Source organism: Sminthopsis crassicaudata, chromosome 2 (assembly GCF_048593235.1).
Source record: "Sminthopsis crassicaudata isolate SCR6 chromosome 2, ASM4859323v1, whole genome shotgun sequence".
NCBI lineage: Eukaryota > Metazoa > Chordata > Mammalia > Dasyuromorphia > Dasyuridae > Sminthopsis > Sminthopsis crassicaudata.
The window spans coordinates 663,421,851-663,449,263 of record NC_133618.1 but is presented as its reverse complement, the minus strand read 5'-3'; the positions used below and the strand labels follow the sequence as shown (position 1 = coordinate 663,449,263).

The following is a 27,413-nucleotide window of genomic DNA, read 5'->3' as shown; positions in this document are numbered from 1 at the left end:
TGTAAAAAGGAAAAATATAAAAATTAAGAGAAAGAAATGGCTCAGCCCGGGTCAAAAAAAAAAAAAGATAGGGTTTTCCTAGTTGATTAAACACAAGAATTTTAGTTTCATCTGCATAGGGAATTCCCAGGGATGAAGATTCCCCTTTCCGAGCCCATTAGCTTTCCTGCAAATGCCTTCGCGGACAGGTCTCTGTAGATCTAGTCACTGCCTTTGGTCAACAACTTGCCGATGACGGCTCCCCAGACGGTATTAAAGAGAAATCTCTCCCAACCCCTTTAGAGCCCTGAGAGCCGCCTGGGAAAGACGAGCCTGCTTGCTGCCGCCATGTTTGATGGCTGCATTTCAATAGAAGGAGGACCAGCTGGTCCCATCTGTGCACACAGCGCCTGCGTTTATTCCTTGTTCCTGCAAAGCTTTCTCTCACCCACAAAACAGGGTTTTGCTCCAAGTGGTCCTGCCCTGTACAAGGGATACCTGGCATCTCATTTTTGCCTTTTATTACTACAGATGCTCTTAAAGTGGCTGCTAATGAATGCAGAATGCCCTTTGTTTAAATGGCTCCTCCACCATGCTGTCCCTCTCTATTGCAACCCCTTTTCATCTGAGCAACACAAAGGGAGCTTAGGAAAGCCTCTGGCTCCTCGATGTCATCAGTTTGCAGGCCGGGGACCAACGTATTTCTTAAGGTCACTTAGTTCAGAGAGGTCCACCCCCAGCCTCGCCACAGGGGAACGTATTTTTTCCACTATGGAAACTCTTTTTTTTTTTTTTTAAATAAAGTTTTTTTTTATTTTTAAAACATAATGTCTGGATAAATTTTCAACATTGACTCTTGCAAAATCTTGTGTTCCAGAGTTTTACCCCTTCCTCTCACCCCCTCCCCTAGATGATAAGTAATCCAATATGTACAATTCTTCTAGACATATTTTATGGAAACTAAGGTCTTCCACTGAAGCTGTGATCTATGGCAAATGGGGAGGACTGACTGATGGACTCCCACAGATGCTTGAGATAGGGCACAACTGAGGTGTCTCACAACTCTGAGGTCCTAGGGCCCCTCGTGCTAGTCCAACAGAGAACTTCTTTAGGAAAAGTCATTGGGATTGGGTTGATCCAGATGATCTCTACGTTCCCCGGCTCTAGGACCATAATTCTAGATTTAGGAATTGTTACGACTTAGGAAAATGCCACACAGGACACATTTTTAAATATTAGCAATAACTCCCATTTGCAGAGGACTTGAAAACTTACAAAATATCCTCTCTCCTTCAATGAGAGTGTGAAGTAGGGAATAAAGGTCATATTTTCCCCATTTTTCTGATGAGGAAGTTGATAACTGGCTCTAAGTGGAATTCACAGCTCAAACCCAGTGATTTCTTTTAAAAATGCTCATTTTGGAAGGATTTTCCTCATGAACTTCTCAAATATGACTAAAGAGGAACATTTTCAGTGAGCCCAGAGCGGGAGCTGCTCTCTGCTGCTTTTGCTCCACGCACGGAAGGCCATTGGACCTCTATTCTCAACACCTGGACGCATGTTCCAACATGGCGGCCTTACCCTCGTTTTAGCGTCGATCTTCGCTCCCCGATCGAGCAGCAATTTCACCATGTTGGCGTTTCCTCGTTTGGATGCGACGTGTAAGGGAGTGATGTCGTTCTGTTGGAAAGAGAAAAAGCAGAGTTTTTATTTCCCCCATAGTTCAACAAGAGGATACCCTTGTGATCTACATTGACTTTGGACATTGTTTTCCCCAGAAAGGGAAGGCGAGTGGATATGATGATGGTATTTCCTTGGAATGGCGTCTCTCTGTTTAGCTTGTAGCCAGGAAGATGAATGGACGAATAGATGAATGAATGAATAAATAATAACAATAACAACAACAACAACAACAACAACAACAACAATAATAATAATAATAATAATAATAATAATAATGAATAAATGAGGGAGGGAGAGAAACAGCATTATTAAATGCCGACTTTGTTGTTATTGTTCAGTCATTTAATCACGAATCAGCCTTCCTGACCCCGGGTCTGGCCCTCTCTCCACCTTGTTACGAGCTACTTTGGCGATGTTGAGAGGCTCGGCTGGTTTCATGACGAAGGAGTGATTTCCTCATCTACCACCTCACATGCATCTGAAAGTCACCGTGTTTCCCTGTAAGTTTGTTCAGTGAGTTTTGGTTAATGGCTGGTTGACTGAGCCCCCCTGGTTTGTATTGAAGAGATTCCCTCTCTCCGCGTCCTTCAACAACAGCACAACCACAGGTACAGGTTGTCAGAGAGGTAAATGAGACTTGGGTAAGTGAGTGAGTGATGGGCAGGAACATACAAGGATCCCTCAGGGACATTGGTCAGGGACGCGATCGCCGGACACCGTCCCCCCCCCCCAGACTGGCAGAGTCCAGGTCGAAGAAGGCGGCTGCAGGAGCACACTCAGAAACTGGGGTTCTCCTTGGACCCCCCGACTCAGCTAAGACACTGGGTCTTGTTAGAGCAGCGCGGGATCTGGGGCCGGAAGGCGGTAGTGCATCCCACTCTCTCGTTCTACTAATGAATAAATGGAAACCCAGAGATTCTGCCAACTGCCAAGGTCAAAGAGGCATAAGCTGCAACGTCAGGATCTGAACCCCAGCCCCCTAGATCTGAATTAAAAGCCGCAGTGGAGGCAGGGCCCACCCAGGGCTGCTTCCCAGTCACAAAAGAGCAGGCAAGGTAGCTGGGCTTTGAGGTTGGCATTTGGGGGCCTCTGCTGCCAGAGGAGACGGCTGGCAGGGTGAAAGCGGACCCCGCTCACTGAGGGGCTGACATCCCCATAGGCCATGGGCGGGCTGGGCTGGGGAGGGAGCAGCAGCGTCCTGCGGATCTCTCTGCTCGGCCCTGAGGAGGGCAGGGGGCTGGAGTCCTGGAGGGAGACCCAGGGGGCGGCTGTCCCCGGGGGAAGCACCCAGATCTTCGGGCCAGCCCTGGCCCGACACTGTGAGATGGAGCTCTGGCTGGCCATCTGTGTCCCAGAGGCCGGGTCCAGGAGCAGATTCGCCAGAGCTTTGGCCTGGGGCGTTTCCACGTGGATAATCAGCTGCTGTGTCCATGTGTGAATATGTGTATATTCATACGTGTGTGCACATGTGTATATGATCTGCTCTTCTGTGCATGTGTGGACATGTATAGATATGTGTGCGTGTGTGTCTGTATATATGTATGTGTGTGTGCACAAGTGTATATGACCGGCTGATATGTGCACTGCATGGATTATGCACATGTGTGTGTGTCTGCATATGTGCTGCACACATGTATATGCACAGATCTATACATGTGCGTAAGTATGTGTCTTTGCGTTTATGTGTTTATGTATGCATATGTGTATCTGTAAAGATGCATGTGCATATAAGTGTGTGTATTATGGACATATAACCAGGCCACTGTCACGCAGTTGTTTCACTGACTTGCTTCACTGAACAGTACCTGCACACTATCCTTATTGTTTCTGGGACTTTTAAAAGAGGTTTTTAAAAAATTCTATTCTTTTCTTTGCATCCTCATGCTCAGCCAAGGACAAAAGCTTAATAAATAAAGACTTGTAATTGCTGCGTGTAATGTAAGCTCCATGAGGGCAGGGACCTACCTACTTTCTTCTTCCTCCCTCTCTCCTTCTCTCCCTCCATCCCTTCCTTTCTCTCTCTCTTTCTTTTCTTCCTTTCTCTCTCTCTTTTCTTTCTTTCTTTCTTTCTCTCTCTCTTTCTTTCTTTCTTTCTTTCTTTCTTTCTTTCTTTCTTTCTTTCTTTCTTTCTTTCTTTCTTTCTTTCTTTCTTTTTCTTTCTTTCTTTCTTTCTTTCTTTCTTTCTTTCTTTCTTTCTTTCTTTCTTTCTTTCTTTCTCTTTCTTTCTTTTTTCCTTCTTTCTTTCTCTCTTTCTTTCTCTCTCTCTTTCTTTCTTTCTTTCTTTCTTTCTTTCTTTCTTTCTTTCTTTCTTTCTTTCTTTCTTTTCTTCTTTCTCTCTCCCTTTCTCTTCTCTTCTCTTCTCTTCTCTTCTCTTCTCTTCTCTTCTCTTCTCTTCTCTTCTCTTCTCTTCTCTTCTCTTCTCTTCCTTCTCTCTCTCTCTCTCTCTCTCTCTCTCTCTCTCTCTCTCTCTCTCTCTCTCTCTCTCTCTCTCTCTCTCTCTCTCTCTCTCTCTCTCTCTCCCTCCCTCCCTCCCTCCCTCCCTCCCTCCCTTACTTTCCATTTGGCTAACCATCTCTTCCATCTGAACATTCTCTTTATTTTAGCAGTGATTTTGGTTTTCTTCCTGCCTGATCTGCCTGATCCTTCCCAATCTTTACAATCTCATCTTGTCCGTCCTAGATGTGGGAGGATCCCGGGATTCAGTCCTTCCCCTCTTCTTCCTCAGTGAGAGTCATGTTAGAAGGTATTTGCACAGGTGCTTTATCTCCCTTCTATAATCTAACAATTAATTCTTCTCACAGTCCGCTCTACTCTGTAGCACAGTTCCTGGCACACAATCCCTGGCTAAAAATGCTTATTGATGAAATAAGTGAATTTATACTTCACAAAGATAAAAACAATGGCATTTTCCATTCTTCTTATAACAAGCTGCTCAGACCCCTATTCTACTTAAATATTAAATTATGTTAAATATTGTTGACTTTTTTTTCTCCTGGAAAATGTCTGGAGGAGCTTACTTAGGGAACAAAAGAACTTGGAATCATTGGTCTTTTAATCTGGCCCATTGTTAGGACTGCAAGGAACATGAATCTCTTAATGGCTAATTCAAATGTTACAAGGCTGTTTTCTTCCCTGACCTCCAAGGTTCATTCAAATGACCAAATATTAGGTCAAAGAAGAGATTTTGAATCATTATGAAAGGCTAAAGTCTGTGAGCTCTCTGTTCTGGACTAAGTAAGCACAGACTGAAGTAGAGAAGGGACTCACAGGTCTAGTGATGCCCAAAGCATCTAGAGCAGGGGTTCTCAAACTACGGCCCTCGGGCCAGATGCTGGACGTTTATGCGGCCCGCCGGGTTATGGCAAATGGGCCGAGGGGCGGAGACAGAGCATGAGCTTTTGTTTTTACTCCAGTCCGGCCTCCCACAGTCTGAGGGACAGTGAACAATGATCTTGTGAAATCATAGATCTAAGTGCTAGAAAGAACTTTAGACACTGTTGAGTCCATTTTGCAGATGAGAAAAGTGAAATTTGGAGAAGTTAAATGCCTAGAATCACACAACTAATAATAATAATTTTTTGGTCTGAGGCAGGATTTGAACCTGGGTTTCCCTGTCTCCAAGCCCAGTGCCTCATTCTATAGGTCATGCTGCCTCTCTGAGGATGCTGGAGGGCATGGGACATACTTGTTCCTCCTCCTCCCAGCAGATGAGGTTGCACTGACTTCCTGACACCACGGGCCCCCAGAAGGTGGGACCCCTAAGAGAGCGGGTAAGACCCCCAGGAGGCACCGGGCTGAGCCCCTCTGCCTGCCCTTTATCTAGAGTTTGCTCTTCTCATCTGCCCCAACCCCAAGAGATTTCTTTACTGCATGAGCTCACATAAAGTGGGGTTGAACATGGCAATTCTAACAATGCAAGACATTTCTGTATTTATTATTATTGATCATTATATGTAGTTATGATAATTAATCATTAATTGACATTTTCTATCACTTCCCTCCAGACTTCAATGATATTTTATCTCCGGTCCCACATCCTCTCCTTGCCCCAGTTGTTAAGGGCCAGAACACCGAGTCCATTGCATATAAAGCTGCCTGAGTTAGCCCCACGGGAAATGCAAACCGAGCACCCCGCTCTGCCTCTGTGCTCCCCCCTCTCTCTGGGGCTGAGAAGTGGGGGACCGGATCAGCTCCTCCCACTGCTCGCTGCCAAGTGTCTACAACCCCGGCCTCCCGTAGCGGCTGAAGCTGCCCCCTCTGCTTCGGGAGTCCCCCGGCCCCACTTGGCGCCTGGCTGGGTTTGGGGCACACACACTTGCTGACTGACTCAGTCTCCCCCAAATGTGCGGTACGACGGCCACTCTGTGAGACGTGGGCAGCTCGTGGAGGCAGCTGGGGCTCCAGCCAGCGGCCACCGTCAGGCTTTCCGAGGGTCTCAGCCCAGGACTCTGTGGCTAAGCGTGCGGCCCTGCCTTGGAGGAGCAAAGCTGTTGTCCTCTGGGAGCTGGGAGGGAAGAGGAAAGAAGCAGCTGAAAGCCTGACCCATGAACCCGAAGCGGGCTTTTCAGGTGGCCTGGACAAGCGCTTAAAGAGGCAGTCTTGGATTCAGGTGGGATGTCATGGCTGGGTCACCCGGGCAAGTCAAGTGCCTTCTCCACACTCTTGCCAAGTGGAGGACAGAAGCTGCAGAGAAGCTGGTACTGGGAGTTTCCCTACATCAAGGACATCACAAGCGTGGACTCCTATCTCTCCCCAGAAAAGTCAGAAGGGAGGAGGCTCCCCCGTGCATCTTTGGGGGCTGAATTCCCCTTTATGAGCAGCGAGCTTCTCCCGGTTGAAGAGCCAGGGCTAGGGATTCTGGGAGTAGCTACTGAACAGAATTGTTTCTTTTTTAACAGTCGAGTAATTGGGCAACACCAAGCTCAGTGTCAACAACGCTGGTGTCCCAGGCATCCGGAGCAAAAAGTGCTGATAACTTCGGCCAACCTCCCTTACACAGAGACCCTGGATCCCTGTTTGCTAAAATAAAATTAAAGTTTTTCTCTTCTAAACTGGCAGGTGATACAATGGAGTCCGGAAAATCCATCTCCCTGAGTTCAGAGACTGTTCAGAGCTGTGTGACTGGGCAAAGCATTCACTGCTGCCTGCCTCAGTTTCCTCATCTGTAAAATGAGCTGGAAGAGAAAATGGCAAACTCCTCAGTGTCTCTGCCAAGAAAATCCCCAGTGGGTTCAAGGGGCATGAGTGAAAAATGCCTCAAGAACAACAGCAAATTCTCAAACTGCTAAGGTTCCAAATGTGGGAGGATCAAAAACTGAGTTTGAATCCTGGCTCAGACACTCACGTGATGAGATCCCAGGCTAGCCACCTAACCTCTGTCTGCCTTGGTTTTCTCATTTGAAAAATGGGCATAAAATAGCACCTGCATCAAGGATGCTTCAAGAAGCCAATGAGTTAATACAGGAAAAGCTCTCTGGGACCCTTGAAGTTGTGTATCAATGGTAGCCATTATTATTTCCATTATTACTAGTTTAAGGACTGCCTCAGTTTCCTCATCTGGAAAAAGAGAAATACTTCTTGATCCACTTTTTCTTGTGTTGCAAGATAACTGTATAAATATGTATACATATATTGTATTTAATTTATATTTTAACATATTTAAAATGTATGGGACTCTCTGCCATCTAGGAAAGGGGATGGGGGGAAGGAGGGGAAAATTCGGAACAGAAGTTTTTGCAAGGGTCAGTGTTGAAAAATTACCTATGTGTATATCCTGTAAATAAAAAGCTTTAATAAAAAAAGAAAATGGGGAATAAAAATGCCAGCACTCAAATAATAAAATGGGAAATAACACCCACAATCAAATAGTATGTATACTGGTAAATCTTAACAAATATCTGGAGCAGGGGAATACACACACGTGATTTTAAGTTTAATTTAGATTGTTAACACTTTCGTAAATCTAGACGATAAATCAAGCTCTGGTTGTATCTCTGGCTGATTTCTGCTCCCACTGAACATTTAACAATCATTCCCTTAGTGGGTCAAAGTTGGCCAATCCAATTGGTATTTTTTAAAGCATTTATGTAAGGCTAAATTGTATGTATTTTACCTCATATTATTCTCACAGCAACCTGAGACATGGGTGCTATTATTAATATCATTTTACAGAGGAGGAAGGTAAGGCTGAGAGATAGCCCTGACCTCTGCCACACAGCTGGTAAGCATCTGCAGGAGGATTTGAACTTGGGTCGCTTGTACACACGGCAGCATGCAGCCGTTACAGGTACCAGAGTGATTCTCAGGGATCACACCGTCCCATGATGCTCAGCCTCTCCCTAATGAAGTTCTGCTCTCCCAAAGAGGAGGTTAGGGATTTGTACCCTTCTTCCTAGGGAGCCCCAGTACAGTCTTACTGAGCACCTGGCTCAGGGCTCCCTCGTTAGAAAATACTTAAGTTTCTGCTCTCCCTCCCTCCAAATGTTTTTTCTAAGAAAGATCTGGGCTCGGAGCCCAGAACCCCAATCCTGGCTTACCTGTTGGGGCTGAAATAATCTGGGCTGGGGGCAGCCATGTGGATAGAGCACCAGCCCTGAATTTGGGAGAACCTGAGTTCAAATCAGCCTCAGACACTTAACACTTCCTGGCTGTGGGACCCTGGGCAAGTCACTTAACCCCAGTTGCCTTAGGAAAAATAGTAATCATAATTTGGGCTATACATCTGACATCTCAGCCCAGCACATCGCCTAGAATCCAAGTCGAGTGAAGTCAGAAAGCATTTATTAGGTGCCCTGATAGGATGGGGTCCCATAAATGATCTAGTCACTGGGTCCAACCTCCCAAATTGAGCCCAAAGACCTTCTATAGCTTCCCTGACAGATCATGGGCCACGGGTCCAGATCTGAGACTATTGAGACTCTCTAGACCCCTAGACCTTAAGGAAGCTATGTGGCTGAGCAGATAGCAGCTGGTATGTATCAGGAGGACCTGAGTTCAAATCCAGCCTTAGGTGCTTACAAGATGTTACTAAACATCCCATCTCTCTTAGCCTCAGTTTCCTTGGCTGTAAAATGGGGATAATTATCTCTAAGAGGTTATTATAGGATTACTGTAGGATTAAATGAGAAGTATGTTAAATGCTCTGTAAACCTCAAAATGCTACAGAAAGAGTAACTTTTATTATTATTATTGTTCTTGACTTTATTCTCTCCTTCACACTGTCAGATTGATTTTCCTGTGATGGTCCCTTTTTGTTAAAGAGCACTGAGTCTGAAGTTAGAGAACCTGAGTTCAAATCCTACCAGTGACACAAGGGACTCTGGCCAAGTCATTTCCCCTTAGTTTCCTCATGTTACAGGAAGAGGTTGAACCCAGTAGCCATGGAAGTCCCTTGCAGCCTAAATCTCCGATACCCTGATTATGTTTCTGCTCAAACACTGACACGGGCTGCCAGCATCTCCCAGCCGCCTTCTCCGGCCCTCACCTTGCCAACCCAAACCCTTCCACCTTCCTCCCCAAGGGGCCGGGCGGAGCCGTGTCCTCCAGGGCTCAGCCCGCTGCCAAGTGCCTGTACCCTGGCACTCCCTACATCTTCCCAGACTCCACTTAAAAGGCAGCTAGGACGCAGAGCTCTGGGCCTGGACTCAGGATCTGAATTCACACTTGACCTCAGACACTTATTAACTGGATGACAGCCTCTGTTTGCCTCAGTTTCCTCATCTGTAAAATGGGGGTTATGAGAGCTCTTAGGTTGCTGTAGAGAACAAATGAGATACTTTTAACATGCTTAGCACATAAAGTGCCTGGCACACAGTAGGAGTTTTAACACATATTCATTTGCTTTTTTCTTCCCTTAAAGGGCTTCATCCTCATCATCACTATTATTCTTTCTCCTGAACAGGTACACTCTCCCCTGGTTAATTCAGCTCTGCCTTCATCCTTCCTGCATATTCCCTAAAGCATCATGGGAGGATTTATAGCTGCCCTGAAACTCAGATCTTACCTAGCCCAGTGCCCTCATTTAGAAATGGAGAAGGAGGAATTGGCAGCTGAATTGGAATTTGAATCCAGGGCCCTTTCTTCACTCGAGAGCAGGTTCCAGTTGGGAGGGCAGCGCCCTACAACATTAATGGTGGTCACGGTGCCCAGGCAGTTGCCAAGATGCCATGGCGGGTCCTTAGCCCTGCTTTTTCTTATTTATGAAAATGAGCTATCTACCACTTTGAAATACTTTCTCTTCTAAAACAAAAGGTTAAAAAAAACAACCACCTTACATTAATAGAACATTATTTCTTTGAATTTCAAAAATAGGATTTATTCAGGTCAGCTAAAGGTATCCTTCCCACTGCAATGATTACAGAGCGAGCCGAAAGTGAGCCATTCACATATTCAAAAGCGGAGAAAAGAGAAAATCACCAAAAAGGAACTTGAATTTCTTTTTCTGGGGCGGGGGGAATGGAGCCGATGGCAAATGGCTGGCTGGTGCTATTTATAGTTTTCAATAAAACTCTATCGGTGTTGCCTGGGAGAGGAATTCCCTCCTGTCCAGCTACCTTCCCCTAGAAAGTGTGTGAGTGGGTGCCTGAAGGGAATTCAGGGAAATCTTTCTCCCAGAGAAACATAAAGTTACCGACTTTCCTCATTAAAGAAATCTCCCAGCTCCCAGCCAATATCCTCTAGCATTTGCTTAATCTAGAACGATGGTTCTCACAATGTGGCGGGGCTTCTGGGAGTCCCCCAAGTCTGATGCAGGGGTACTGATAAAATCATAAAAATAGCTTTCTTAAAATAAATACCAAGGTGTTTTATTTTTTTAATATAGTAAATATAGATATAACCCATATGGACAAATACTCTTGGGAGGGTCGTGAATAATAATTAATAATTATTTTTAAGAGTACAAAGAGACCTTGAGACCACAAAGCTTGAGATCTGCTGGTCTAGAACCCATTAATCAAGAAGTGTCTATGATGGGCCAAGAGGGAGTAGAGACAAATACACAAAAGTGAGAGAATCCTTTTTTTAGAACTCGAATCATCAACATGGCAGAGCGCTCTCAAAATCAGAAAGGCCAGGGTTCAAATTCTCCATTTGGGCAAATCACAGCCTCCAAGTGCCCCCGGGCAACACCTTCAGCTTCTAAATTACCCAGCATTTACCAGCTAGCTGATGGTTCCTTCCATGCATGAAATTGCAGATTATCACAGACTTCTTCAATGTTAATTAGGTTGGACTGTGGTGTTTTTCTCCTCTCCCTTTTAAAGTCTTGCTTCAAAGGTTCTGCTCTTTGGGAGAGGAAGGGGTGAAGGATATGCTGGGAAATACAGATAATATGATAATTAAAGGCACCAATAACCATTTATTATAAAAAAATTAGAACTTCCCCCAAATGGGATGGACGGATGATACAGGGGGCAGTTGGATTCTCCCTCGTTGGGGCTCTTCCAAGAGAGGCAGCATGGGTAATTATGAGAAGCAGCGGAGAAGAGATTGCAGCCCGTGGATGGGTCAGATTGGGCGGCTGTGGAGGTCCCTTCCAACTCTGGAAGTCTGAGATCTCCTTTACCTACATCTTACACATGAGGTCTGATTCTCCACTTGCTACGTCCTACCTGGAAGACTTAGTTAAATTCTATTTTAAGAGACTACAGATCACTAGGGCATTGAAAGCTTTGAAGAAAAAATAAAATCTGTTGCTGATTTAAAGAGAAGAAATAAGTCAGTTAAGCAAAGAAAGGAAGTTGATTTTCCTCTAAAGAAAATGTCACCAGAGAAAGGTGGTGCTGGATGAGTCGTAAATGAATGTGGCACAGAGAGTTGGGAGGCTTGGGGTGGAATCCCAGTTGGGATATGGCTGGGCATGGATGCCCATCTGTGGGGGTCACTGGGAGCCTAACTCTCCTTATTTTCTTCTTCAGAAGGGGCACAATGATGTTTCCCCTGCTTATCTCACAGAATTGTGGGAAGAGAGCTCTTTCTGGACCTTAAAATGTTCTAGAAATTTGAGTTATCCTCTTGGTGCTCACGAGAGAGATTTTCAGTGGTTACCATTTCCCCCTTTACCGCCCCCCCAAATCTAATTCTCTGGAGCAATAGGATTAGAGAATGTAGAGGTAGTGGGGACCTTGGAGACCACCTAGGTACATGCCCTCAATGTTTAAAAACTGAAATGTTTTATTAAGTTAAAAAATTAATTTCCAATAGCACCACCAACTATTTTGCTTATTAATTATATTTAATTTTGACTTGTAAAGTTTAATAATTTTTGTCACTCTAGTCTGAATCCCCATTATAATTTTGGTCTGTCCACTGGTTCTCATTCAAATTAGTGAGTCTCTCTTTCTTTTCTTTTTCTTTTTTTCTGAGGCTGGGGTTAAGTGACTTGCCCAGGGTCTTACTTTCCCCCCCCCCCCTGAGGCTGGGGTTAAGTGACTTGCCCAGGGTCACACAGCTAGGAAGTATTAAGTGTCTGAGACCAGATTTGAACTCGGGTCCTCCTGAATTCAGGGCTGGTGCTCTATCCACTGCGCCCCCTAGCTGCCCCGAGTCTCTCTTTCTATGGGCACACACATATAAGGCTGGATTTGAACTCTGTTCTTCCTGATTCCAAAGTCTGTACTTTGTCTCCCGCACCATAAGGTCTCTAAGTATTGAATCTAAAATCAATCAATCAATCAATAAGCATGTCTCAGGCATCTTCCTAGGGGTTGAGGATGCAGAGACAAAAGATGTTTTATTTTCTTTTTAAAGAACATAGAGGTGGGTGATCGTTAGAACCAGACTCTGAGTCATGATACCTACTGGCTGTGGGACCCCGGACAAGTCCCTCACCCTCACAGTGCTATGAGTAACTCTAAGATCCTAAGTTATTTAGAAGGCGCTGTCCAACATGGGAAAGCCTCTCCTTGCCAAGTTCCATCCACTTATCACAGGCTGGGCCAAAAATCAATAGTCAAAACAATTATTATTATAATTAATAATAACAATAATTACAATACCCAAAATAATTACTATAATAAATAATAACTATAATCACCACAATAATGTCAGTGATAATTGTTAATAATTAATAATAGCAGTAATTATTGTAATTTGTTATCATATTATATATATATATATATATGTAATTGTCCCTTATAGGACAGTAAGAAAGCTGGGTTTCTTTGCACTGGATTGCTTGATTTCCTTCTCTACAACCCAAGGCCTGATATACAAGCTTGTCGATTATCTGAGTCTTTCCAAGGCAGGCAGAATGATGACTGCTCAAATGCAGATGAATCATGGATCCGTCCCTCAGAGGTGACACTTACCCCTTTTCTGGTTCACTGAACCCTGATAATGAGGAAAGCTGAGGCTGCAGAAAACAGTGATAGGAAGGGGTGTGTGTGTGTGTGTGTGTGTGTGTGTGTGTGTGTGTGTGTGTGTGTGTGTGTATGTAGGTTCCGTGGATTATTCCAAAGATATATTTAAGAAGCTGGAAAACAGCACCACCGCCTCCTGACACAAAGGGGCCGGAGAACACTACATGCATTTTTAGGACACGGACACGGCGGAAATTTGTTTTGTTGGACAATGCGTGTTTGTTACGTAGGCTTTTTTCTGTTAATTTGGGGGAGATGGAGGGAGAGAAAATGAGCCTTTGTTAATTAACAGATTAAATTAGAAACCAAGAAAATGCGGGTGGAGAACTGTTGTCAGCCATGCACCTGGAAGGAAAGGAGGAGGCTTAATTGAGTCTCCCGGGAGGCAGCTGCACCTGGACCTCCTGACTCTGAAAGTCCCTGGACGCAGCAGAAGTGGCTTGGGCTATCCCCATTTTCTGCCAGGTATCTCTGTGGCTTGTGGCAATGATGGTGTGCTGAGCTTCCCGCTCTGTCCTTGCCTCTCCAGGAGTCTGGGAGTCCAGGTATATAGTAAGTGCTTAATAAGTGCTCATTGACTGATTTAATTAATGGAGTAACTGGAATGCCTACAAACTCTCAGGCCTGGAGTGTGGAAAGAATTCTGCTCCTATCTGGATCTTAGCTTTCCTCCATGCCCAGGACGAGTCCTTCCCATTTCCCTCAAGCTGCTAATTGGGGACCCCTTCCTCCAAACAAATGACCTTGATTGATCTTGGACGTATCTATCTATACCGTAAGCCTCGGATGACGGAGCCCGTCTCATTCCTTCCCCAGGACACCATCTGGCTCCAATGCTCTAATTGAAAGGGTCTTCAGTTTGTGCAATCGCACTTTCATTTTATAACTGGAAAAACTGAGGTCAATGGAAGTGGAAACAGGCCCAAGGGAATCTCCTTGAATTTTTCCCAATGGGCACCTATTATTTCTGCTACTTAGCTGAAAAAGCTAAGAATTAAGTCACTGCAGTGAAAGGGGAAGAAGGCATCTCTATTGAAATAAATCCCCCAACTTTGGTTTGTTCTGTAAATTTTTTTGGAGATGTGTCACCAAATAAGTTTGCCAAGCCATGGATGAAAAAGGAAGTGAGGGGCTTAGAGGGATCTCCTGCTAGAGAGGGTGTGACAAATTTAGTTAGGCTCTCTGACCGGCCTGCTGAGCGGGGATATTTGTGCTGTCAAAACCTCACTCCTTCACACTAAATCAGGGCAAATCACTTACTGCCTCAGTTTCCCATCTGTAAAACGAGCTGGAGTAGGAAATGGCAAACCACTTCAATATCTCTGCCAAGAAGACCCCAAAAGGGGTCATGAAGAACCGAACATGACCAAAAAATGACTAAGCCACAATAAAACTGAAGAAATCTTTTTAAAGAAAGGCAGTTTCAGTGTTTTTAGGAAGTATGGTATAGTGCAGATCCAGTTACAGCAGCAATATTCTAAATGTCGCTGAGTCCAACTAAAATGTAATTAAAAATATCCAACAAAATTCAGAAATACAGTAGGATGCAGATGATGTTAATATGTGGTTTTCTAAATCAACACACACCTTTCTATGACATAATCATCTTGTTTTTATTTGGTTTTGATACCGCTGGTCTGGTGGATAGTGGATAATCCCTACTGGACTTGGGGACGGGAGGACCTAAATCCTAATCTCACCTCTGACACTTAATAGAGCAGCCAACCACCAACCTCTCTGTGCCTCAGTTTCCCCACCTGCCAAATGGGAACATGGCATGAAAGGTTGAATTTGTGACCTTTAAGCTCTAAATCTATGAAGGTAGATTTTTGACAAATAAAGAGTTAAATCGTTTCTGAGAATTGATGATATCATTAACCCTATCTTAGTATCCTGCCATCTTCCAGAACTCAGCTCAGAGGTCAATTCCTGCATCCTATTCCCCCAGTTGCCAGGACCTTCCCTTACCCCAAATTACCTGAGTTTATGTAACACATTTACTTTACAAGTGGAAGTCATTTTCCACAGGGGAAAGGAAGCTTTTGGAGGGAGAGAACAGCTTCATTTTTGTCTCTGCCCCAGCACCTGGAGCACAGTAGGCTGCTCATTAGCAGATGAAGAAACTGAGGTTCAGGGAGGGAAAGGAAATATCAAGGGAAGGAGCAGCTGGGAGGGCCTGGAACCAGCATCTCTGCTCATTCCATGGCGCCATGTTGCCTCCTAATTCTATGGGAAAATATCAGCCCCAAGTCATGGAGCCTCCCAGCCCCCTTCTTCTCACGCTCGACCATGAGGGTGTTTGGGGCTCTCAGAGCTCGAGCTGAGGAATCCAGTTTGGGGAAGGGGATGACGATGAGATCATTCTGTGTGTGTAATCCAGAGCTTAGCATGGATTCAATCAAAACCTTCTTCATTTCAGCAGGCATCCATGACTTATAAGTGCTTGAAGAATTCTGGGAAAGAATCCTTTGCAGGAGAGAGAGCTACATGGGCTTAAGATTTCTGTAGCTTTCACCAGTTCCTTAGTTTTAACATCTAGGGCCAAGGACATCATGTCTAATACCTTTTACTAGCTAATAATAGCTAATTTTTTTTACAGTACCTACTTTGTGCCAGGCACAGTGTCAAGTATTGCAAGGAATATCTCATTTGACCCTCATTTGTATAGTACGTGCTGTTGTCCTTAATTTACAGTTGAGGAAACTGAGGCAAACAGAGGTTAAGTGCTCATGCAACAACTCTGCGAATACTTGAAGAACTTTCACAGTTCCCCAAAATCTCCTCCAGATTAATCTTCTCTGGTTCTTTCAGTTGATGTAATTGTCCTCCGTTCTCCAGCTTACCCCTGTTCTGGAAATGTGGCACTTAGGACTTATTATAATATTCCATATGGGCTCTGAAATGGGCCAGGCAGGAAAAGCTTCTCTCTCCAGTCTGGGAAACTGGTCCTCTCTGAATACATCTTACACAGTTTTTTTGGGAACAACATGTCATACTATTGACTCATTGAGTAGATGATAAAAATCTCCTCCTTTTATGACTGGTAATCATATTACAAGAGGAGAGAACCCCAGATTTACAGTTGAAGGAGTCCTTAGAAACTTCATAGTCCAATTAATTTCATTTTAAAGATAAAGAAACTGAGGCACAGAGCCATTGAATGGCTTTCCCATGGTCCTCCAGCTAGTAAATGTCAGAGGTGAACCCTGAGTTTGCTGACTCCAAGCCCAGTGCATTATTCATATTTTCTACCTTTCATGAGCTGGAGAGGAAAGAGAGAGGGAAGCGCCCCACCAAAACTGTGGTAGGGAGGAAATGTACATCCCATGACATTCCTGGACTTCCTGTATTATTCCTCCTCCTGGTAATGAAATATCTGACAAAGGAGCTTTTGGAATGTACCATTTCTTTTAGCTGAGCTGCTACCACATTGGAAATTCAAAATAATTGGCCAGACTGCCACTTGGCCCTGAGATTCCTTTCTCCAAGAACATGAACTTGTTCATGTTAAGGCTTTTGATTTGCTTATTACATTTATTTTTGGTTTCTACCCTTATGATATTTATTGTAAAATGTATTCATACCCAGATCTGCAAGGTCAACACACTGTGGACTGTCAGCTCAAAACACGCCAACAGCATATCACGGCAGCCAAGAATGCTAATGCGATCTCCGCCTCCATTAAGGGTGGCAAAGTTCCCAGCAATGAGATGGAGAGATTGTCCCCGTGTTTTGTCCTGGTCAGACCGTATATATAATACTGTTTGCAGATCTGCCTGTCACACTTTAGGAAAAGCACTGAAAAGTCAGAGCATACATGGAAAAGGCAGAATACGGCAAAAATCCTTGAATCCTTGCTAAGTAAGAACTCCTTGAAGGAACTGAGGAAGATTTTTCCTGGAGAAGAATAGACTCAGGGATGGAATGGGGACGTGTACTCTGGTTTCAAGGAGTGGGAAGGCTGTCATAGGCCAGAGGGATTGAACTGATTCTGCTTGGAGCAAATTCAGGAACAGTGGATGAAGATGAAGAATGGCAAAAGAAGGCTGGCTATCTGGAAGAATCTCTTAACAATTAGAGATATGAATGAATGAAAAAGCAACGACTAAACTAAACACTGAGGTTACAAGGAAGAAAGTGAGCCACTGATGGAATGGTCCACCTTGGGTGGGAATGGACTTCCTCCCACGGGAGGTCTTTAATCCTAAGCTCAATCACCAATGGTTGCTATTTTCATGGTAGAGATGGCTTTCTGCATATGGTTCAAACTGGATGTTCCTTCTCACTCCAACATCTTGCTTCAGAAGGTTCCAGCTTACTTGGGGATTTCTATTTGGGAAGCGGTTTTTAAATAACCATCCAGTGTTACCAGAAACACAAGAATTCCACAGGATGGTTAGGACATGCTGAGTTCTATTTTGGTCCAAGGATGTTTACACCAGCCAACAAAGATAAAATCCCAGATCTGGAGAAGGTTATGGGATGAGATTAGAACTGAAGGGATTTTAAGAGTTTTTCTAGATATGTAATTTAGAGTTGGAAAGGGTCTTTAAAATCACCTTAGTTGTAAAACTGAGGAAATGAAGAGAACAGAGAGAAATCATTTGCCTCTAAATCCCTATCAAGGCCTTTTTTCCCAGCAGAATATGTTGTCCTTCTTTAACATCCCCGTTATATCAACAGGAGGAAGTTCAAGTTCTGAAAAACTGGTAAAAGCTAAACACCCACTGATGTCATTCAACTAGCACAGTATGTACCAGTCTCTGGGGAAAAGAAAGGGGGGAAAATAACCCAAACCAACCAATAAAACCCAATCCCTGCTCTTAAGGAGCTCCCATCCTAATGAGAAGGTCACGGCCTAATGATGTTGTATGAACACAAAGACGTATGTTTTCTAGGAAAAGCGTCGTTACGTGGATTTCCCGACATGTCACACCGTTTTGGACCGAAACCTTACCCTTGCAGTGAAGTCCACGGCAGCACCTCGGTTTAGCAGCAACGTGGCTACGTTGATATTTCCATAATGGGCGGCGATGTGAAGCGGGGTGAAGCCACTCTGAAAAGGAAACAGAGCAGAGGGGTTCGATGAATTTCTGATGTCTTCCCACCTGGGAAGTTTTTGTCCCATAACCCGCAGCAAACTTATAAAAGAAAAACAAAAGAGGAAGCAAAATACGCTGAAAGTTAAAATTCCGCTCTGTCCTAGTCGTCAATTAGTGTCAATTGCTGAGAGGCTCCCAGGGAAGCCCAAATCAACCAGATGACTAGGCAGAAGGTCCAGGCAGTGAAGAACCAGGGATACAGATCTGAGCCAACCAGCAGCAGAACCATGGATACAATGGCCAACCCTTCTTCAAATGGGAACAATTGCTAGTAGTGAGTGAGATCTCCTTGTTTTTGTGGAAAGCAAAACACCCTTTCTCCATCACTGCTACATGAATCCTTCACTGAAAATCTTTGCCAAAGTTCAGTTGATTTGATCTATTCAAAGCAGATGCAAATTAAAATAACATCAAATATCCTTTGATTAATGGATGGTGGTGGGTTGTTTTTTTTTAAATTTATTTAAGCACTAGTATTATGAAGATCTACCTCCCGTTGTGGGCAATCATTCAGAGTGGTGATCCAAACCCCCAAGTTAGCGGCCTCGTTGTCAAATGCCTTAGTCAATAACACGAGTTCCACAGCTCATTTTCACACTGAGGTCATTTTACTTCCTTAAAGAAATAGGCTAAAACATGCAGCCATTCACTCAGTCCCCAAAGTATGGAACCTTAGGAAAACTAGATGCATTTCTAAATCTTTAGCAAGCTTCTTTGCCATGCTAGCTGTCGCTGCCTCCCTTGGAGAGTATGGCGGCATTGGTTCCATTGTGAGACTAGATTCTCTTTGCTGACACCATCACGGGTAAGTGTCATGCAGAAGCCTAAAAACAAAAAAAACATCAATTCTGGATGCACAGTTTCAGGGCTGTCTGCAGCTCTCCACATCACGGATGAACATCGCCAGGTTTTGTTTGTTTGTTTGTTTGTTTGTGTCTTTGTTTGTTCTTTTGTCGGTTCGGTAACCTTCAACCAATGATGGCAAGTTTCAGAGAATTCACAAATTGGCTTTGAAAGGCCCGATTCGGCTGCAGAAAGCCCTGGTGATCCAACTACTGCCTTATCTAGCACATGCTATTTGTTGGTAAGAAAGCAGATCTCTATCCTACTGAAGGCGATGCAAAGAAGAAGGGGAGGGGGTAATGATGCGGCAGCACTAAGATATGAAACGATGATGCAGATATAGAGAGATATGGGTACATATACCTCAGTTGTCCTATTCACCACCATCTAGGTTAACATATTTGGAAGCAAAGAGGGGGAAAAATGAACGGTTAGTTCACTATTGGTGACATGGATGCAGAAAGCTTTGTGGTGGCTCTGTGACATGGAGGCTATGATGATAGCACGAGGCACGGACAGAAAGCTAGATGAAATGATCTCTCAATGATTTTCTATCTCAGAGGCCACGTGTTGTTGTCGGGCTTTTTTTTTTTAAGAGAGCCTGACACGGTATTTACCAAGAGAGTGTCAGTCACTTGGCCGGATGACATTTAACAGTCAACAGGTTTCACTTAGCAGATCAGAACTCACTATACAGCATCCAACCTTGGTGATACTAATCAAGTCTGACTTTGGACGTGCCCGTTGGTATTTGGTAGCTATCATCCCTGCCTGACATTTGCCAAATCAAATACCATCTTGTAGTTGAAAATGTGAAATCTGCCAAGGAACACAAGTTTTTGCAAAAAAACAAAAACAAAAACAAAAACAAAACAAAAATGCTAGGAGCATCTGGCTGCCTTTTTTTTTTTCCAAGGCAAGCTCAATGCAGCCACCTCAGTGCCTCCCCAGCTCGGGTACACTTTGTTGTCACTTGTCAATGACCCGGACAAAGGCGAGGCTCATCTGCCCGGATTCCCCGCCCCTCGAAGAGGGTGCTCGGATGCCCCACCGGTGCTCGCAAGGGCTCACCTTGGATTCCACATCCGCATTGCTGTCATTCTGCAGGAGCAGGGCGGCGGCTTTTGTGTCATCCTTGCGGGCCGCTATATGAAGCGCCGGAAGCCGGACTTTTCCTTTCGTGTCGTTTTCAAGCAGTAGCGAAACCACTTGATCATGGCCTTGTTGCAAAGCTACCGCCAAGGGCGTGAATCCATCCTGCAAAGAGAGAGAATGCAGTGGATTGCTTAAACAAATCAATTGGGACATGGCTCAGAGTGAAAGGGGGACAGTGGGGGGAGTTTGGGGAGATGTGAAAACTATTTTAAAAATATTTCTGACTGATAACAAGAAATAACAGGAATTATAGAACCTCCCCAGCCAGACCAAACAAACTTTGGGTTAACTTCCGGAAAAAAAACAAAAAACAAAACAAAAAAAAGCTAGGAGGAAGCACATACAATTAAGATGGAATATTCCCAGGGAAATTAGGAAAATCAGTCCCTCAGGGTAATGAGTTTTTATTTAGAGCAGCACTGGCATTTTAATGAAGATACATGGCACACAAACACTTTTGGTTGGACACATAGACAGAAGGGAAAGAAATATGAATAATGCAACAGTAGCACCACGTCATTCACATTTGACTTAAGGACAAAAACAGACATAAATATGTGCGCGCTGAGACACCTGGCCTACTCTAGCTCTGTCTCTGTTTCTCTCACTGTTTCCCTCGCACTTAGCATAGTGCCTTGCGTACGGGAGGCCTTAACAAATGGTTCCTGAATTTGTCGCTCATTGAACATAGCCTAATTTCAGGCTAGAAGAAGGAGCCCCCACATTTACTGTTGGTTGATCTATTTGTGGATAGTCATAGAACCTGAGCCTAAACCTGCTTCCCTTCGAGTTACATCCATTGCTACTAGTCTTGGCCTTTGGGGTCAGGTAGAATGAGGTCATTCCTCTCTTGGACATGACAACCTTTCAAAGACTGAAGACAGCAGTTGGGGTCAGAAATACTTCTGCTGCAGTCATTTAATGTGTGACCCTAGAGAAGTCCCCTTTCCTCTCTGTGTCTCAGTTTCCTCATCTGTAGGAAAGAAAGTTGGCTTTGATGCCTCCGTTTTCTCCAAGTCTGATTTCCTCAGATTTCTTCGCTCCCAGATTTCTTTTTCTTCCTCCTAAATAGACCTTGTATTCATTTTATACATTATATATGTAGATATACACACACACGGGAAAATCTAAATGTAGAAAGAGACAGGGTGAGTAAGAAATGAATGGGCAAGCAAAAGAGAGGGAAGAAAGAGGAGAGAGGAAAGAGAGGAGAGAGAAGGGAGAGCAGGGGAAGGGGGAGAGAGAAAAGAGAGGCAAGGCAAGAAGAGGAGGGAAGAGGAAGGGAGAAAAAGAAAGGGAAAAGAAAGGAAGAATTGGGAAGGGAATATTGGGAAGGGAAAGGAAAGAAAGGGAATGTTGGGAAGGGAGGAAAAGGAAGGAAAAAGGAAGGGAAGAGAAGGGAAGCAGGCATAGTAGTGTGAGTAGTTAGAGGTATTCTCAGAGGCAGAAAGACCATGCCATTGGCACACCAGGCTGTGGAATCCTGGCCAAGATGTTAACCCCTGAATTTTCTAGGCAACTCTCTAGGACTATAATTCTCGTTCCCAAATCTTAGGTTCTGCCCTTATCCCCCTGGGTGACTGAACATTTTTCCTTCTGTTTAATGAAGATAATCCTCTTGAAGGCAAGGTCTACTTTACTGTTATCTTTCTCCTTAGTGTGCATAGAGGACATTTAATAAAGGACTGATACATAGAGGACATTTGATAAATGCTACTGATAGATATATCAAGGCATGAGCTAAGAGATGTTTGCTTTAAGCAATTGGACAAATGCCAACTAAAGTATCCAATATCATACATTCATTTATTTTGCTATAAATAACAAAGATTTCCTTAGAAAGTCATTTGGTAATTTTTTTTTTTTGAATCACTGACTTGAAATTTTTTGGAATGAATCGAATAAAAGATCCCAGGAATTAAATTGGAATGAATTTAGTAAGGGCTTCAGAAATTCTTGTGACTAAGAGGACCATACAATAGACTTCATAAACTGCAACTTAGAGAATCCTAGAATGCCAGGAGTCAAAAGCCTCTCATTTTACAGATAAACAAATTGAAGCCCAGAAAGTGAATTGTCCAATCATCTATATACTTAGTGGCAGAATGGGGACTCAGCCCAACATATCCTGACTCTCATCTCCCTATATTTTGTTTCTTTTTTAAAAAATAATATTTTCTTTTTCTAAATACATGTAATGATAGCTTCCAACATTCATTTCTGTAGGATTTTGTGTTCCAACTTTTTCTCTCTCTCTCTCTTCTTCCCCTTCCCCAAGGCAGAAAGTAATCCAATAGAGGTTAAACAGTAAATACATTTTGGTAAAGTGAATTATTTGATAAATTGCTTTATTTGGGGAATTGCATTAAGGGACTTGCTGTTGAAAGCAGTGAGTGAAGGAAAACCACAGGGATGGCTCTTGTGTGGTTCCATTGCTGCTGAGATTTGTCTTTTCTTTTCCTTTTTTGCTTTGAAGACAAATGCCTCGAAAGAACTTTTGTATTATTTTTACTAGAGAATTGGCAAGCAGCTTGAGACTTTATTTAGGTCATGATATTTATTTTTTTTCTGTGGTGCTTGTGGTGCAACTTGGAAATGAGCTCAGTGGCAGGAGCGGACAATGCTGTAAGGAGAAGCTCCCACTGCTTTGCGCTTCTGCCCTTACCACAGCATCACACACCATGTTCATCTTTCTAAAACCCTGCGGAACTGGGGAATCGCAGAATGCTAGACTACAAAGGGACCTTAGCGCTCATCTCTAACCTCTCCTTATGCTGCGCACAGATCTCCATGATTGGTTCCGGGTCACACAGAGAATTAGTGCTGGAACTAGGATCTGGAGACCTTGAATCCACCTTCCTTGATTTCGATACATTGGACTTTAATTTTCTGCTTCTACTCTTTCCATTGGCACTATTCTCTCACTCAGAAACCTTCCATAACTGTCTGTTGTTCTTGGATCAGGTCTATACTAATTCACCTTTCATTCCAGGGCTTCCAACACCTGCCCCCATCTTACCTGTACAACCATCCTACTTGCTCGTCCCAACACAGAAAGTGTTTTTTTGGAGAGCTTCCCAATTGTAAAAATTGTAAGAAACCTACATATAATAAGTGATTTAAAAACAAATTTGACTGCGATGTTTTGTCTTTCTATTTCCCCTCCATTTGGAAGGGGCCATCTCCATCTTGTGTTGCAACTAGACTGTTGTTTTTTAAAATAAGAGAACAAAAACTGAAAGGGAAGCCAATGGCTTCTCTATCTATTCCAAGTTCAGATTCAACCCTGTTTCTTGCAAATGCAAATTCCCAAGGTTCTCCCTGCCTAGAATGTAAAGGTGCCCACTTTAACACTGATAAATAAACTGCAGCTAAGGCGATTAGCACCAAGGAGAGGTACTTCCTGCTAATGCCAATTAAAGATGCGCCAGCAGACACCCGCTTTCAGGCATTAACATTGTGTTAGTGGGGCTCAAATTAGTAACTCCAGATTCTGTTTTCAAACCAAGTTTAAATGGTTTGGCTTACTTTTGATTTCCCCAGTTATTTTTAGCAGGAAGGGATTTTATTAGTGTATAATCTTTCTTATTTTGATCATTTAATTCCAAGGGCAGCAAAGGAAGCAGAGTCTTATATCATGAGGATATCACTCTTCAACAAATAATGTGATGGTTCCCTCCCCCAGCCCCCCAAGTAGGTTGGCTCTATCTAAGAGGAAAGTGGGGAGGAAATTCAGCAAAACATGGACTCAGTACAGGAGTGGTTTCCAACAAGAAAGTTCTGAACTATCCATATCTCTCCATCTTGTGTAACTATCACCCCCATATTCCCACAGTGGGCAACAAAGGGTCCGCCAACATGGTGGAGGTCTTTTTTGTTTCATGAATCTTGGATAAATCTTCAAATTTTTATATGTTAGGAATAATAAATAGAAGGGGAAGCAGGATCCATAGGAGCTAGAGATACAGCTTTGGAGTTAGAGGACCTAGGCTCAAGTGTCACCTCTATGTAATAATAGCTAAGTGACCCTGGGGACAAATCTCAGGCACCTTTCTAAAACTATAGATTCCAGAGCAGGTAAATCTTGGAAGCAGAGGAAATCAGGGAAGTGTGTGTGTGTATATATATATATATATATACATATATATATACACACACACATATATGTATATGTATGTATATACACATATATATGTATATGTATGTATATACACATATATATGTATATACACACATATATGTATAGTATATATACACACATATATATGTATATATATACACACATATATATGTATATGTATATACACAGATATATATATATATACTTCTCCAATATATATAATAATAATATAATATGTAATATATATATTCCTATATATATCACTATATAATTCCGTATTGAGCCCATATATGATAGCCAATTTAATAAATGTTTTTGGACTGACTTTTTAATAGATGAATCCCGACACTGATATAATCACACATTCATCCCAAAAATAAATAAATAGATTGTAGTTATGAAATATATATCTAAGTTACAAATGTTACTTCTATAAACTGCTACATAATATTCAGTCATTATTATAATTATACTTTACTCAGAACTATACGGACAATTCTACCAAACAAATCTCAGAACCAATATTTAACTTAGAAATTAATTTAATTTTAAAAAATAGTCACCTTGCAAGCAAAATACTAAATTTATGAAAGTCCTCCTGAATGAATGTAATAAATGTGAATAATGGTTCAATATTTGAGTAGAATCAGATATTCACAGATACTACCAAACAAACCTCAGAACCAATATTTAACTTAAAAAAATTAATTTAATTTAAAAATTGTCACCTTGCAAGCAAAATGATAAATTTATGAAAGTCCTCCCAAATGAATGTAATAAATGTGAATAATGGTTCAATATTTGCGTAGAATCAGATATTCACAGAGAGACAAGGTGTTTCAAGGAAACAATAAATTGTGTTAAATTTTAATAGCAGGTTTGTTCCTGTTTCCTTTTTAAAAGATCAGATAAAATCTCTCTATTCACTTTTCTCTGCACTCTAAATTAGTAATGTGATAGATTCAGCTATTCACAACTCAAGGCCTTTGTATTAACCTTTCATACTAAGAGAAACATGGAAACAATCTGGCCATGTGAAAATAACCTGTGAATTACAAGTCAATTAAGGAGGGGAAAGAAACCATTTAGAACCCTTCATTACCTCTGTGGCCAGGCTCTGACTTGCCCCATTATCCAGGAGAAACTTGACGACTTCCAGGTGATTTTCCTGGGCTGCCATATACAATGGTGTAAATCCATTCTGCAAAGTGAGACAAACATGTCAATTCAGCGTGCTGGAACCATCCATTTTTCAACCTGCTAGTGTAATGAGTAAAGGCCATCAACCTTCTTCAGGACAGCCAGCCCGAGTCACACTTGATTAGATTGGTTCCCCAGGCTGTGGGAGAGGGGAGGGTTGGGGCACAGGGACCAAACTCAAAGCCCTTCCAGGTTGGCAGAATCTTTCTGAGACGTAACCTTGGAAAATTCAGCGTGAACCAGCCCGAGACTCAGTTTCCTTTTCTGTAAAATGAAGGGACTTGGACCAAGTGGAAGTACTTTGCAGTTTTAAATTTATGATCTTACGAATTTGTCCTGTATCTTGTGGGAATTCATTCTTCGGGGTTTGCATACAACCCAACAAAGCATGTAACTAAAAGCTAAGCTTTAATAGCACTGATATCTTTTTCAAAAACGGACACATCCCTTTTGTGAAGCCATGAACATCTCCTCTAAACAGGAGTTATATTGTTTTCAAGTTAGGGTAAAGACCTCATCACAAAAAAAGTCTGGTCAACACAGACTTTAAATTGTAGATAAATTTTCACTATGAGGATCCTAAATAAATATCCATACCTCCAAAAAATAGGAACTTCAGTTCTCAAATCATAGGTTAATATGCAGAAATGCAACTTCTAACTTAATTATATATAATGAATTCCCTGTTTTCTGTCTCATCTCCTTGAATGCTAAAACAGGCATTAATTTTGAAATGCTTCTATCAGGTAGAATTAGCTCTAAGCTATTGCTAATTGTCTTTCGGTATTTTTTTGCTTCCCCATTATATCTTTGTAGGATAGCCCCTATATAATTCTTTAAAAACGTCCTTTGAAAATAATACTTAGGCTCAATTTGGAATATTCTTTTCTTTCTCTCATCCTCCAAACATAACCAGTTGCCAAATGGCATTGATTTTTGTCTTGGTAGAAATAGTGGCCCAAGGGCTGGATCTCAAGTTATGAAGGCCTGGTTCCAAAGTTCTGCTTCTGGCGTTGTGACGCCTGTTTACTGCTGGGGAAACCGAGGCTGAGATCAAGTGACTTGCCACAGTTAATCCCTAGTAAATGTCTGAGGCGATATTTGAACTCTGATCTTCCTGGACAAGTCACTTAACCTCTCATGGCCTCAGTCAATTTTCTGAGATTGAGAGTTATGATGGGTTGCTCATACACTTTGGGGGTAAGAATTTCCATATCAGGAGTCGCAAGTCTGTACTAAAATCAATGAAACCTCACACGTGCTTTCTGGAGTCAGATGATCTGAGTGTAACCCTCCCTCTGACTCTTACTGTGTATGTGATCTGGAGGAAGTCACTGAATCTCAGTTTCCTCCTCTGTAAAACTGGAAAGATCAGACTAGGTCAAGGGCTCTTGGTCTCTCCTTTTTGGCATCTTGGCTGATGACCCTGGGCAGGTAATGTAGGAATCAAGCCTTAGGGGCATCCAAGGACTCTGTCTCAGCATCATGTTTTTAAATGCATGAAGACAAATACACAGGATTAGAAAGGAAACCAATGACATCGATATATAGTGAGCAAAATATGAAAAAGAACCCTAGGTCTACCATGACTTTGGTCCCTTCTAACTTTACACTCCTATGTGATTCTTTGAACAGGGTTAGCCCAGGGGATAGAGCTCTAGAGTCAGAGGCAAGAACTCCTGATTGTGAAAACGGCCTTAGTTTGTTATTAACTGTGTGACTTGGGTGGCTATCAGCCTCAGTTTCTGCATCTGTGAAATGAGAATGGTGTTGATGAAATCAACCAAAAAGGGATGTTAAAAAGCAAAATCACATCAGACTTCCTTTGATGAGCTCCACATGGCTAAGTTAGATGCATTTTAACAGGCCATCCTTTTTTCCTGACCATTCCCAAGACAGACTACTCAAAAGACCATCTGAGGAATGGGTCTTTTCCCACCATAAGTGGTTTTCTGTAATATTCTCCACCCT

At 42.8% G+C, this 27,413-nt stretch overlaps 1 protein-coding gene across 5 annotated transcripts in view; it reads right to left on the bottom strand.

Annotated features, from left to right (window-relative positions):
* ANK3 (ankyrin 3) overlaps nt 1-27,413 on the bottom strand; it is a 702,347-nt gene that overhangs the window by 190,531 nt on the left and 484,403 nt on the right. For all 5 annotated transcript variants that reach the window (XM_074297039.1, XM_074297040.1, XM_074297044.1 and 2 more), the window contains 4 exons: nt 25,345-25,443; nt 20,039-20,224; nt 17,980-18,078; nt 1,561-1,659 (listed from right to left, as the gene is read on the bottom strand). In XM_074297039.1, the coding sequence (XP_074153140.1) occupies nt 1,561-1,659; nt 17,980-18,078; nt 20,039-20,224; nt 25,345-25,443 (483 nt within the window). The remainder of the gene's footprint in view (nt 1-1,560; nt 1,660-17,979; nt 18,079-20,038; nt 20,225-25,344; nt 25,444-27,413) is intronic.